Source organism: Phalangium opilio, unplaced genomic scaffold (assembly GCF_054372755.1).
Source record: "Phalangium opilio isolate 3A_F unplaced genomic scaffold, DU_Popi_V2 ptg000105l_1, whole genome shotgun sequence".
Taxonomy (NCBI): Eukaryota; Metazoa; Arthropoda; class Arachnida; order Opiliones; family Phalangiidae; genus Phalangium; species Phalangium opilio.
In genome coordinates this window covers 3,020,429-3,034,379 of record NW_028324207.1, presented here as the reverse complement: position 1 = coordinate 3,034,379, position 13,951 = coordinate 3,020,429, and the positions used below count along the sequence as shown (strand labels likewise).

Below are 13,951 nucleotides of genomic sequence, written 5' to 3'. Positions count from 1 at the left end.
TACCTGGGTTGATGGTATGATAACCCTATCCGACCCGACCAGTAATTTTCTAACCCAACCTGACCTAGGATTTTTCGACCCGATATGGGTCGGGTTGCATTGAAAAATCCCGATTAAATTAGGGGCCCTACTCATCTCTAAGGGAAATGATTCTCAATCAGACGGCCCAGCAGAAGACAACTAGCGAACAAAATGTAAAAAGAAGTGCTAAAATTAAGCACTAGAGAGTAGTTTAAAAAAGCCGGATAAATCCAATAAAATCCGGTTTAAACCAGCAAAAAACCATACCAGTGGCTTTTTCAAGAAAAATCCGGATTTTTGCCAACCCTGATAACTCCTCGGTACCGCCCAGTGAAGATGCGCGAAAAAAAGATCCGCTCGGTACTGGAGCGCTGTCTGGTGGTGATGTCCTGTAACGGGCTCCCCATTACAAAGTTATGTCTCACTTTCGGCTCCCCCTTACTTTAGCCGTACTCAACGCTGAAAAATCAACTGTTCCTCTCCTCTTGTATCTCTATGGTCGAACCATGAATAAAGACTCTACTATCGCGTTAATAGCGATTCTTACTAAAAATAGGTTTACATTGAGGCGATCGAGGCTTTTTACAGTCTGGGAAATAGCACACTTCCTCTACAGTTTTTAAATTCGAGAAATGGGGGTTAACATACTGGTCCTTGGGACCAGTTTATTAATTGCAAATCTATGGGAAAACAAAGGCTGGGACCAGTCCGGAGACCAATAGCAGGGTGGGAAATACGGATTTTTTTAAAACTGGACATTGGGCCAGCAACCCCTCTGGCCTAGAATAAATAAGCTGGTCCATGACCATTGACCAGGGCGCGTCGTCTGCTAAATTAAAGAAGTGGGTAATTAAAATAGTTGAGATGTTTGGACTCCTGTTACCCTTGAATTTTCTTAGTGGTTAACAGGACCACTGACCACCTCTGATTTAATTTTTAAACTGGTCATTTGTCCTGTGCCACCGCCTTATTTCCCACGCTGTACTGGGGGTCACTGGTCCCAAGGACTAACTTAAAAAATATCCTTATTACCCAGACTGAGTGGGCTCTTACCTTAGGAGCGTCACAGGCTACGGGTACGTGAGGTCCTCGACTGGACTTTAACGCAAAACGCATAATCTGACGTTTGCCAAAGATGAACAGCAATACGACCGTCTTTGGAATAATAATAATAATTAGACTGAGATTCCATTATGCAATAAAGAATTGCAGGGGGCCTATAGGGACTTGGCAATTCGGGTTTAACTCCGCCCCCCCTGCGCCATTATGGTATGTTTTTTTACAGAATGAAAGGTATATAAGCCCCTCCTCCTGGTATGTTTTTTAGCACTAGTAGAAGGTAGCGTGACGTTTCATGACGTAGTAATGCCAAGTCCCTATTCTGTACTGTAGAAGGGGGATATTAATAGGGGGAAACTAGTCCCTGCCCCCCTGAACATCTAATTATGTTAGTTCATTTTTTTAGGGTTAGGGTGCATTGGAGCGTCTGCTTCCAGGGTTTTTTTGATAATAATAATGTAATAATTTTAATAAAACTGCTTTAAACATCCGCTTTATGCTTGGACATTGACTAAACTTACCAAAACTCCTAGCGCAATGCAAATAATAACCGCTATGCCAGACAGCTGATCGCCCATAGTGATATCTTCCCCCGAACGTCATTCGCAAATCTGGTAACAAAACATATAATTTTGTATCGAAATTTCTCTCATCTTTGATAGTAACTTAAAGGGTTCTCACTAAATTATCGCTAACTACCCTAACTATCAAATTTAATCTGCCGAAACTGAAACATTTTAGGTTCTCAATAAATTACACCATTACAGGAACAGCCGAAAAATTCCGAGAATCAAAAATTCTACAATAGTATTTTTCACTCTATGCGTCGTCTGCTACAAAAACACCCATTGGCTAGATTGGCTATTTGGCTTGGCTTTTGACTTAGGCGGTAAAATAGTGGGTACGTTCAGTAACGAAAATCTCAAGGAAATCGCTGTTTTCTTGATGTTCACTTGATGGGCTCGAGACGTCACAGTGACGTAAAAGGTTGTTGTACGGAAAAGTGACATTTTGAAGTTAGCGCTGTTTTCGAAAATGTAGTTGGGGAACTTGGGGAAACGTCTTACTGGCCCTCAAAACGTCACGAAACGCAAATGGCGCTATTCAATTATTAAAGAAAATTATGTCTATTTGAATTGTAGAAGTATTTTTGTAATGAAAACTAATACAACTACTATAGGAATAGCATTATTGGAATTTAATTTTTAAATCCCGCGCCAACCTTTCGTCTGTCAAATTTTCATCAGTCAAGCGCTACGTCACGCCATCAAAAAAACCATATCGATTAGATGATTTTTTTGATGAGCAAGCGCTGAGCATCATGACGTCATAACCGGAAACACGAAAAAGCGTACAGTGGGGAAAATTTGGCATCGCTTAGTAAGCGCTGTCATCAAAGAGGGTTACTGAACGTACCCAGTGTGTTGCTTGCGTTTATTAAGGCAGGGATAAGGGAGTTGGGATGGATTGGAAATGATGATGGTCGACCTGCGGCACCGTATCTCTCCCAATGTACCTCGCACACGCCCCTACCCTTCCGTAGGCGATTGCTAAGTGCTGCCGTGTAGCGCCATTTTATTTGTATGAGAACTAGCTTCTATTTTTAAGATAAAGGGAGCGCCCTTTACAATTTCGTCCAGTACGACCCTAATTAACCGCTGAGGATGCTGGGAGGACTAAGACGCCGTAGGTGGAGGTACACAGGCAGCGCTATAGGTATGGGGGTTTCCACTCCATTCCTCTCTCCTTCAAGATTAATAGGGTTAAGGCCTGTGCGCGGACTGAGCAGTAGTTTCGATCAGGGTGGGAAATAAGGATTTTTTTAAACTGGACATTAGGCCACCGACCCCCCTAGCCTAGAATAAATATACTGGTCCATGACCATTAGCCAGGGCACGTCGTCTGCTGAACTAAAGAAGTAGATAATTAAAATGGTTGAGATAATGTCTGGACTCTGATTACTTTTAAATTTTTTAGTGGTCAAGTGAACCACTGACCCATCCCCCCTCCGATTTAATTTTTAAACTGTTCCAGGCAATTTTTAAACAGGTCATTTGCCCTGTGCCACCGCCTTATTTCCCACGCTGCCTGTTAGCTCTTTCAATAAATTTCTCTCTTCGTGGTTTCCCCCCGACACGAGAGAAGCAGGCTGGGAAATAGCACACTTCCTCTGGTCCAAAACCAGTTTATTAATTGCTTGGACTAGTTTTTTAATTCAAGAAGTGGGGGTTACTGGTCCTCGGGACCAGTTTATTAATTGCAAATCTATTGGAGAGCAAAGGCTGGGACCAGTCCAGAGACCAGTAAATGATTTCAGACACTATGGGGTCACTGGTCCAAAGGACTAGTTTAAAAAATATCCTTATTTCCCAGCCTGGAGCACAGCCCACTCGATCACGCAAGTTGCACGCGCTATAGAAGCCCGTTCAAAGAATTCAAAACCCATGCATTTTCAAGAATCGAGAGGGTGTAGTGGAAAAGCTAGTAAAAACATGAACGAGTCTAGATTTTTGAGACAAAAAGCACTGAAATGTTAGGGGGAATTGTCGAGTTGATGAACAAACTTTTATAGGAAAGTGAAAAATGTAAGCTCTAGCTTCCTGATTTTTTTACTATTTGTAAATTAAAGTACACTAAAAATTTAAAAAATATTTTGAAAGGCTTAGGACTAATAGTTATTTTTCTAAAAATTATCAAACTTTCAGTTTGTGGTTTTTTCAACTCTGGATGACTTCTAGCCATTTTAAAACGCGCTGGGCAAATGTTTCAAATAAATAAGTTTTCCCCCAATACTTGTAGTACTTGGTTTCACATATTTGCCAATTAGTTTTAACGACTAGTTAATTGTAATAATAAATCAAATATAAGATATTAAATACAGTATTTTGATGAAGAACGTTATCAGAAGGGAATTCCCTTCTGACGTTATCAGCTGGATTGGTTGGACCTAGTCTTTAATTTTTTACTCAAAAACTATTCACGCTTGAAACTTCAAAATTTGTAGGCTTTAGAAAACGTTACTACGCACCTCTCATTAAAATTTTACGACATTTGACCCACAAAAAGCGAAATTACGCCCATTTTACCCCAAAAAACGGCATTTTTCTCATAGACATAATGCTAATTCTTAGACTGCTTTGACGAACGTTATCGGTTGGGCCTAGTGTTTATTTTTTTACTGAAAAACTATTCCCTCTTGAAACTTGAAAATTTGTAGGACTTTAGAAAACGTTACTACGCACCTTTTCTTAAATTTTCACGACATTTGATCCACAAAAAGCGAAATTACACCCATTTTACTTCAAAAAACGGCATTTTTCCCATAGACATAATGCTAATTCTTAGACTCGTTTACCAAGGAGTACTAATCGGTCATATTCTTGACTTTTGGCTGTTTGAAGGGGCTTCTATAGCGCGTGCAACTTGCGTGATCGAGTGGGCTGTGCCTGGAGAGAAGAGGGGAAACTTTGATAGAAAATTTCTGGCATAGCGCACCCGACCACGCGCTTCACGAGGCAAGCTGCTCGTGTGGTGCCACGGTACTCGGTTAAAAAAATTGGTCGCGCCACGCCAAAAATCCAGTTTTTAACGGGTTCTTCTTTGGGAAATCCATTAAAACTTATATTTTTATTTGAAAATGTGTAGCTATTGCATTCGGGACCATTGAGTTCTAATATATGTATTTCTAGAGTTTTTGTTGAATTTCCTCCTCGCGTACTCGGATTCGTCGAATTTCATTACTTTATCATTAGTCGGTAGCGCCATCTGTCGCCTTACGTGAGAAGCTTAAAAGAATTTCCCACGATTTTTGCGGGAAAGCGCCCCGCAAAATCGTCGCAGCTCGAGTTTGAAAATTAGGCTTAGGAAGAAGTAAAGCGCGAAATATGAAAGTTAGGTAATTGAAAAACCGTAAGTGGAGCCTAATAAATAAAATTTGATATTTAATAAATGGAATATTGATCAATTTCTTATTAAATGCGTGTTTTTACTTGGGAATTATATGTTATTAGTTATTAAAGTAACACATAATGTGAAAATGTATTAAATTTTGAAATGGGTCGAAAATGCTCAGTAGAAAAGTGTGTCAACACTGGTAGAAATAAAAATGTTTTGTGACATAAGTATATACGTATAGAAAATTAATAAATATTGAGATAGTTCAACCCTTTTTGAACTGTACGATTAAGATTCCATGCAAAAAATTCGGAATTACCAAAACAATGGTGTCAGGCCATTAATGGAATTGTATGGACTCCAAAAAAAGACATTTGCAGTGATCATTTTTGTCAAGTTGACTACCACGAAAGCTCAAAAATACATATACTATCGGTTAATGCAGTTACTTCTCTGTTTTTACTCGAATCTAGCAATTTACTTCCATTATCATAGCGGTTTCTAAACATTTTCTATCTATATTGAGAAATTATAGCAGACGCCATAGTAAAAAATATGTGTTTTTAAGTGAAATAGATGGCGCCACCACCTAATGATAAAGTCAGAGCTGTGCTAATTAATTAGTTAGCTAATTGAATTTCTAATTAATTAGCAAAATTTACTAATTGAAAATGGTAATTGAATTTAAATTACCTTAGTGCTAATTGAGAAGTAATTCTAATTAATTAGTATGAACAGGAACCGATACCATAACTTGGAATCCATAATTGGGCCGTTTTGTGAGGTAATGATTGGGGTAAAAGGGGGCTGGGCCTAATTGACGCTTCGAAAACGTCAGTTATGACGTCATGAGAAGCGTATATGCAGTAGATTTTTTTCCCTCCTACAGTTGGAACTGTAGTACCGGAAATCGCGTGTGTGTGTCGGCTCAGCTGCTGTAGAAACGTTCTTCTAAGTTTCCATCTTATTCTAGAAGAATGTCGGTCAAAGAAAAAAATAAAATTTTGAAGATAATTGAAGGGAAATTAAATCAAGTTGTGTTAGAGACTGTAATTTTTGAAGCTAACAATTCACTTGAAAACGGAATTTTCAATTTAAAAACTGAGGTTCAAATCGCTTTAGCCTCTATCAAGACAAGGCTTAGGGACTTCGAAAATTTGAGTAAAGCGCTTTGGCAAAAATGCATTAAAAATTATTGCGGAAATAAAAAGAAAGCATCATTTTTAAGGGAGTGGTATGCCACGAACTCCTATATTTTGGAAAAATCTCTCCAGTTTGTAGATAAGGTCTTAGCAAAATGTAAGTACACTACTTAATAGTCCTTTGATTGTTCCTCGAAAATTATTACATTTTTGCGTTTATAGACAGAGTATCTGTAGGAGCAACGAAAGATGATTTGCGTGAGACAATACTGTGCAATTTGGAATTAGAAATGGAATCTAACGGTATAAACTTTAAAATGAATTATGCCGTAAACATAAATTAAGACTAGGCCTATATTAATAAGATGTTGATAATATTCCCTAGATGAAGTCACTCAGGTTGACAACAATGTTATGGAATGCTTAATTCTATTGTGGGCAGACCAGAATTTCTTAGGCATACCGCAAAAAGACTTTGTGGATGTATTTCATCTGCTGGCTAGAGGAGTGCTAGAATATCTGATCCGCATGTCTTCAGTTTTTATGGAAGAATTTAACAAAAAAGCCACTGAATTTGAGCCTTTTAAATTTGAAGAGTCTGACGTTCCAAGTTAGTGTCTAATGTTAATAATTAAGTAAGGCTTGCAAACAAATAATGTTTTGGGTTATTTTTAGACTTCAAAGATCTTGATAGCCGGCTAATTTCATTAGGTGGAGGTGGGCTTTGCTTATTGCAAAGAAAATTTGAAAAAGAGCTAACTCAGCCAACCAAAAGGGGGAAGGCGTTACTCATGCTCAAGATTGTCAAAAAAATATACCTCAAACCAGACGAGAAGGGAGATAACTTACCAAATGATCTGAAATCTAGAGATAAGGGCTTTTTGTACTTCCTGAAACCGCAGTTTAGCAAGTTCCTATTTTTCTTTGATTGTTTAGTCAAACATCATTTCAACTCACTTTCACGTAAAGATCTCACGGTTAGTAAACTAGAAATGCTTAATTACAAAACCCAATGGACTATTAAATAAATTTCTCTCCAAAATTCAAACTACGAGTAAGTAATCGCTCGTAGAAATTTAAGGGATATTAAGCATATCACGCGGATATCCTGTATATTAAATCTCCTTATCCCATTTCACTATTGTGAATACTCACTCTTAGTTCAAACTTGGACTTATAATTTATTTAACTATGTATATTTTCATCAACCTGGTAAAATAATGAAATTTATCAAATATTTGGTTTAATTTTATAGGCTATCTGGCCCAACGTGACAGAAAATTTCGAACTACAACAAGTTCTTTTTAAAGAACTAAGGACACTCGTACCAAATGATCCTCTAATCGAGGAATTTGGGAGGAAATTAATAAAAAAAATGATGAACGCTCGCTTTGGTGATCTAGTCCACTCTCATTTTAAAGACAATGAAAACAAGAGTTTAGGAAAGGGAGGTGCAATGCTCAGGGATGAGTTATTTCAACTTAATACCACTAAAAAATCAAAGAAAAAATACTCAAATCCAAAAAATAAATCAAATGAAACTCTACCTTGTAAAGTCAAACCCACAAAAACCAAAACAAAGCCATTGGCAATTAAAAAAGTAACAACTAAAAAGAGAGCTACCAAAGGCCTGAAAACAATTGAAGTATGTGCCACCCTTAAAAAACCCGCCTTATGTGATGGGAAAAACTGTGATAATGTCCAAGTCACGCCAAAAAGTCAATCACTCCCTATTTCGCCAACTGTGATAACCCCTGCAGTCACTAATTCAGGTTTGGGGCTCTCACATTCGAATAAACAGCTGACTAATCACGGTCAACTAACTCCGATAAAAAAGAAGAATACGCAACCAGCAATCCCTAGAAATTTATTTTCTAGTCGAGGCAAGAGAAGTGCTAAAATTCCTTGTGCCATACCAAAAAAAACAGCGAGGATTACCTCGTGTGATGATAAAGATTGTGATAATGACCAAACCCTATCAAAGAGTCAAACACTCCCTATTTCGCCATCTGTGATATCCCCTGCCGTCACTAATTCAAGTTTGGAGCTCTCACATTTGAATAAACAGCTGACTAGTCACAGTCAACTAACTCCGTTAAAAAAGAAGCATACGCAACTTTCTAGTCGACGCAAGAGAAGTGCTAAGATTCCTTGTGCCATCCAAAAAAAAAAAACAGCGAGGATTACCTCACGTGATGATAAAGATTGTGATAATAACGAAACCCTGACAAAGAGTCAAACACTCCCTACTTTGCAAACTGTGATATCCCCAGTTCCTAGTTCAAGAAGAGCGCACACTGTTTCAAAGGCACAATTGGCAACTCACAGTGAACAACCTCCCAGGTTTATGAAACTTGCAAGCCCTAAACTTGTATTTTCTAGTCGAGCAAAGAGAAACACTAAGCCTCCAAAGAAATTGAACTTGTGATTTTATGTGTAATAAAAAAGGTTTAATCAGCCAAAGTTCAAGATATTATTCGTTTTTTTCTTTCTTTTTTGAGTCTTTAAATTTTTTTTTCAAATCCAGTTCAGCGATGGCAAGAGGAACTCCCCTGTATTGGTCTTTGGTTTTTTGACCATGAATGTCTTTTTTCATGATGAGGTTTCTTTGGGCATGAGCGTAGTTTGTTCCTGATAATTTACTAGCTGTGGAATACCGCATTTGCCCAAAAACACTTTCAATGGCACTGCCATTAATTCGCACAGGCAAGATAAAATTATCCGGATAATCACTGAGGAAATCATTGGCAAAATTAATGAATCCAAAAACAGTGACTCGCAATAAATCCCAGGTTTGCCAGGATAAAAATTTCTTTTGGGATGGAGAGTCAGGTTGGAATTCGCTATCGGCATCTGTTTTTGGGAAAATAATTTGTTTCATATTTTAAACGGATTTTCATTCCCAATTTCAAACTACCTCACCTAAAATTCCATCGAGCCAATTCTTGAAGAAGGTGTAGCCAGCCATCATTGACTCAACTACAGAATGATCAGACAATTCTACCCCTTTGTTGTTGCACAATAATCCATCCTCGAAAATCATTTTAGTATGACGAAGGTACTCTCTTGTCATCAATATCTCATCAGCATTAGGAGGCGGGGGCTTATTTTCTGGTTGCGCAATGCTTATAAGAGCAGTAAGCATCTGTTCTTGCTGTTAGGAAAATTATAAAATGTCAGGTTTTTTTTAAAGGGAGGATAAAGAGGAAAATCAAATGTTTTTTATTGATCCCATTAATTATTTCGAAATTTTTTTTTGTTTCTATATGCAGAGAAGTCTTATAATTAGTACAAAAATTGGTAAAAATCGGTTGATGTTCCCCGTTATTAAAGAATCCTCCGCCTGAGAACAAACACTTCTCAAGAGTCATCCTCAAGCGAAGAGTTAACTTAATTAAAACATCTTCGCGCAAGCTACCTGCATAATCTTGGCCGGTTTCACGTTTAACCTCGTCCAAGAGTCTCTCTCCACAAATGATTTAATTAATCCCTTAACTCTCCTGGCCTCCCCTCTTTTAGATCGGGCAATTTCTTCATTGTAAACTTGCAAAATAGCATTCCATCCAAATTGAATTGATTCAATTTCAAAAAGTTTAGAGCCTTTGGGTTTAGATGAGTAAAGCGCCGCTATCATACTTTTAAGCTAAAGAGAAATGCAATACAGTACAGTCAGGAATTCATTAAGTATTTATAGTGTCGGAAAGAATCAGTTATCATACTTGATGCGAAGGACAGATTATGAAGTGTATTTTACGGAAAGGCTTAAACGGATGTTGAAATGATGGTTTGATATCATGGTTACGGCATCCAAATTCATCAACTTCGTATCCAAAACAGCCTTTTACACACATTAATTCCTTAATGACGCTTAAGTTGGTTGAAGCACCGTCACAAACTAGGGCTCTTACTTGGAAGTCATTTAATTCAAAGAGCTGAATGACGTCAAAAATGCAACCGATTAGGGCCTGTATAAAACAAGAAAACAAATTTAAAATACTTAAATATTTGCAATACCAATTTAATATTACATCTTTTTTAATTGGTCCAGTAGACGTGATGTAGGGACCCATTACGTCAAAGTGAAATGACGCATCACGCCAGTAAAATTGCAAAATATAATCCGTGGCTTTCTGGGAATCTTCGTCACCTTTCAGACTTGCGTAAATGTCTGTAAGCATTCCATATTCCTCTGGTCTCATTGATAAACCTTGGAGCTCATTATTGCTTGAGTTCCACATAATTTTAGAGATCACCCGCACTTCATCAAACACCAAAACACCAGCACCTCGAGGTTCACTCAGCCCCTTTTTCTTTTGTTCTTCCTTCAAACTTTTATAAAGCGCTGCTTGATCTTCGATGTAATCATTGTTCATCCCTGGTTTTTGGAGTCTGGCGGTGGTAAAAATTTTTAAAGAGCTTTCACTAGGTAATTTTAGTATGTTGAATGACTGCAAAGCGGAAAAGGCAGCGGGACTGCGAACATACACAGCCAGAGCTAAGCGATAAGAGATCATCGACCATGAATTTCCCTTAGCTCCTATTTCTACATAAAAGAGGAGTATTTTAATAAAAAGAAGTCAGAATAGTTTTCAAATACCTACTGTTTTTAATTTGATCTTTAAAAAACGCCTGGGTTTGCTCTTGATGAACCCTATGCCTATCAGCGTTCCACACTTGTTTCATAGCACGCGTTACTTGCAAGTCTCCACTTTCTTTCACGATATCATCTAGATTCTTCGTTAACTCCGGATCATTCACTATCGTTTTGACTAACTGTGACATCTCTTTATTTTGTTGCTCCGACAAGACTATCTTCTGTTTTGAAAGTTTAATTTCTAGCGATGAAACTTTCTGTTTGAGGCTTTTATTTCTTTTTATTATGTTCGAAATCCTTTTTTTTGAGCTCCTTGGTGTTAAATAAGCAATGGCTCTTCGTGATCGCTCATCAGTTTTTAGCCGTTTGATTTTTTTTGGTGTGCATGTATTATCGCCTGGTTCAGTTTCTCTAGCTTGTGATAGTTTTCGTTTAGTCTTGTTACGAGCACAGTGTTTGGACAACCAAAAAGAACACTTTTGGCAAAATAATTTATCTTTTGATTGACCAGGTAGTATCAATTTTGTACAATTAGGAGACTCCATCCGATAAAACGGCAATTTAAAAATAACCAAAGAATTTGGCTGGCTACTTTCCGGTTCATTTAAGGACAGTTCATCTTCTGTAAATCCCTCACAAAGGCGGTACAGTCCATACGATGATACTTTTTGCAATAAAGGAATTAAGCTAGGGCATACTTCACATTTGCGTTCTTCATTATCAGCGTTGGAGAGTTTGATAATTGGCCCTATTCTTTCCTTTTCAATTCCGAAAATTTGCAGACTGGCGTTGAGGGTAGTCGCTGATATCACTATCCGCACAGGATTTATGTATGAATTTAATTCACTCCATTCATCGAAATCTTGAATGTTATTGTAGCTAAGCCTAGGCTTCGGATTGCGCGGTAAATGAACCCAACGTTTTCGCGAAATTATAAGCGAGCGAGTACGCAAAACTTTATCGTCATTAAAATCAATTACTTCTAAATCGTCAATCTGAGCTACTGTTAGATTTATGGCAGTTTTTAAAAGAGAAAAAACATAATTACTGTCATTCACCGACTCGCTCGCTGAGGCATCCATTTTTTATTTTCGACTATTGTAAAATTGTTGTCATTAGGGAATCATTGTTGTCATGGCAACGACAGGAAATGCAGTAGTTTTTGTAGCTACTGTAGGATTTTCTAAAACCCAATAAGAATACAGGAAAATTCAAACCGCCGCTGTTACGGCAGATCCCATCATACAAGGAGCTTGAACCCTATCCCTCTTTTACCCCACACAACGCAGCATAGGGTATATGCGCCATTGTGGATTCCTAGTTATGGTATCGGTTCCTGGTATGAATCGGAAAGGTAATTATCTAATTAAAATTTAATTAGATTTAGGATTAACTAATTAGCCAATTGAATTTTCAATTAATCTTTTACGCCAATTTGTTGTAAAAAAATCGAGGAATTAACTCTTGATTCATCTATTTGAATATGAAAAAGCCTTATTATATCGATGAGGAAACCTTAGTGCTACTCTAAATTTTTCAGCTCCTCAAACATGAGAGAATACTAGTACTAGTAGAAAATTTCGTAGTTCTTAACTGCCCCATTTCGAAATTTCGACTGTTTTACCTACTCGAATTAATAGCAGTGCGCATGTATTTACTACTCAGGAGTCCATTATAGGAACTGTGGCAAGAAAATGAAGAAATGAGACAAATTTTAACATGACGGAAGGCTCGAGGCTTGTCTCATTTTTCGAGAATAATTCATGGCTTCCGTACCCGTTTTTCAATGACATTAAAACATTAAACTTTGCATTACCAAAGTACTAAATCCATGGGCACTTTTAAACTTTTATGTTTACTTATGGTCTCTTTTTTACCTTAATTAGACAAGTAATTAATTAGAAATTAGTAATTCTAATTAATTAGTTTGATAAATAAATGCCTAATTTCTAATTGAATTGAATTAGTTTCTATGTCTAATTTCTAATTGGTTAATTAATTAGTTCATAAATATTTCCCTAATTGCTAATTCTAATTCAATTAGTTGTCAGCTAATTAGCACAGCTCTGGATAAAGTTATCCGTCCGTCCCATAATTTCAAAAACGATGGTCGCGCGAGCGCGAAAACCCGATATCCAAATAGAACTCTAGAAAGATATATGTTCTGAACTCAATGTTCGGGACTTAAATCTGTGCTTGAAGTTTACATATTTCAAGTTTTTCTTCAATATCTCACTCCAGAATGAGTAGCAGACGACGTGTTCTTCAAAAGCACAAAGATAAATAAGTTGTCTATTCTGCCGCGAAGCTGCATCTCCTGCCCTCACATAAGATCCTTACTCCTACTTGAAACTTTGATAGAAAATTTATTGAAGCATCGTTAATCCATAGATATAGTAAAACTATAAAGGGTCTAGATCCACTTCGCTGGCTTAGGCTTAACGAAAAAACGCGGAAGGGGCAACGAGCAGACAGCCGCTATTTTCTGGGGGTAGCCGTATAAAACGCCATCTATCGGGGACAAATTAGCGGCCAAAATTGGAACTATCATAAGGATGAGTGGCACTCTATGTTAACTCCCTATAGGGCATAATAAGTCAAACCCTCGGAGATGCCATTACTCCATTTTATACGAGCTAAGAACGGAAAAACGTATTTTATAAATTTTACACCTGTAAAATCTTTTAAAAAACACTTGGAACTTGTATTTCTATTCACTTTCGAAGAAATACCACCGTTTTCTGAAGGTAAGAGTCTTTTTTTTTATACATTTATTAGTAATAAAAACATTAAGGCGAGCTAAGCCTTGGTCATGGCCATAATGTAGATTTGCACATAGAGGCTAATCAAATCACTAATCTGCCGTGTTTTACAAAACCAAGGCTTAGCTCGCCTTAATGTTTTTATTACTAATAAATGTATAAAAAAAAGACTCTTACCTTCAGAAAACGGTGGTATTTATTCGAAAGTGAGTAGAAATACAAGTTCCAAGTGTTTTTTAAAAGATTTTATAGGTGTAAAATTTATAAAATACGTTTTTCCGCTCTTAGCTCGTATAAAATGGAGTAATGGCATCTCCGAGGGTTTGACTTATTATGCCCTATAGGGAGTTAACATAGAGTGCCACTCATCCTTATGATAGTTCCAATTTTGGCCGCTAATTTGTCCCCGATAGATGGCGTTTTATACGGCTACCCCCAGAAAATAGCGGCTGTCTGCTCGTTGCCCCTTCCGCGTCGAC

At 37.5% G+C, this 13,951-nt stretch overlaps 3 protein-coding genes across 7 annotated transcripts in view; 1 reads left to right on the top strand and 2 right to left on the bottom strand.

The window, feature by feature from the left end:
- LOC149625305 (lipid transport auxiliary protein 1-like) overlaps positions 1-1,916 on the bottom strand; it is a 62,552-nt gene extending 60,636 nt beyond the window's left edge. Inside the window, exons 1-3 of one of the 3 annotated variants that reach the window (XM_089852114.1) lie at positions 1,762-1,916; positions 1,602-1,691; positions 1,075-1,176 (exon numbers count right to left, since the gene is read on the bottom strand). In XM_089852114.1, coding sequence (XP_089708240.1) covers positions 1,075-1,176; positions 1,602-1,658 — 159 coding nt within the window. In that variant the 5' untranslated portion in view covers positions 1,659-1,691; positions 1,762-1,916. Of the gene's footprint in view, positions 1-1,074; positions 1,177-1,601 lie in introns of all 3 variants that reach the window. The other 2 variants (XM_089852116.1, XM_089852115.1) reach the window with 2 other exon arrangements.
- A 3,792-nt stretch (positions 1,917-5,708) lies between these two features.
- On the top strand, positions 5,709-8,590 carry LOC149625304 (uncharacterized). Of its 3 annotated transcripts, none has more exons than XM_089852112.1 (6): positions 5,712-5,758; positions 5,864-6,273; positions 6,339-6,419; positions 6,502-6,726; positions 6,792-7,093; positions 7,372-8,590. In XM_089852112.1, the coding sequence occupies exons 2-6, from the start codon at positions 5,952-5,954 to the stop codon at positions 8,542-8,544; spliced, it is 2,103 nt and encodes a 700-aa protein (XP_089708238.1). In that variant the 5' UTR covers positions 5,712-5,758; positions 5,864-5,951; the 3' UTR covers positions 8,545-8,590. The 3 variants fall into 3 exon arrangements, with proteins under 3 accessions (XP_089708237.1, XP_089708238.1, XP_089708239.1); XM_089852113.1 differs by lacking the exon at positions 5,712-5,758 and having other exon boundaries at positions 5,998-6,135; positions 6,203-6,273; XM_089852111.1 differs by having other exon boundaries at positions 5,709-6,273.
- On the bottom strand, positions 8,446-12,043 carry LOC149625303 (uncharacterized). Its single transcript, XM_089852110.1, has 6 exons — positions 10,718-12,043; positions 10,145-10,659; positions 9,836-10,081; positions 9,535-9,759; positions 9,039-9,270; positions 8,446-8,969 (listed from the first exon to the last, which is right to left on the bottom strand). Exons 1-6 carry the CDS (start codon positions 11,790-11,792, stop codon positions 8,590-8,592), a joined length of 2,673 nt encoding a protein of 890 aa, XP_089708236.1. The 5' UTR covers positions 11,793-12,043; the 3' UTR covers positions 8,446-8,589.
- Positions 12,044-13,951: the final 1,908 nt, after the last annotated feature.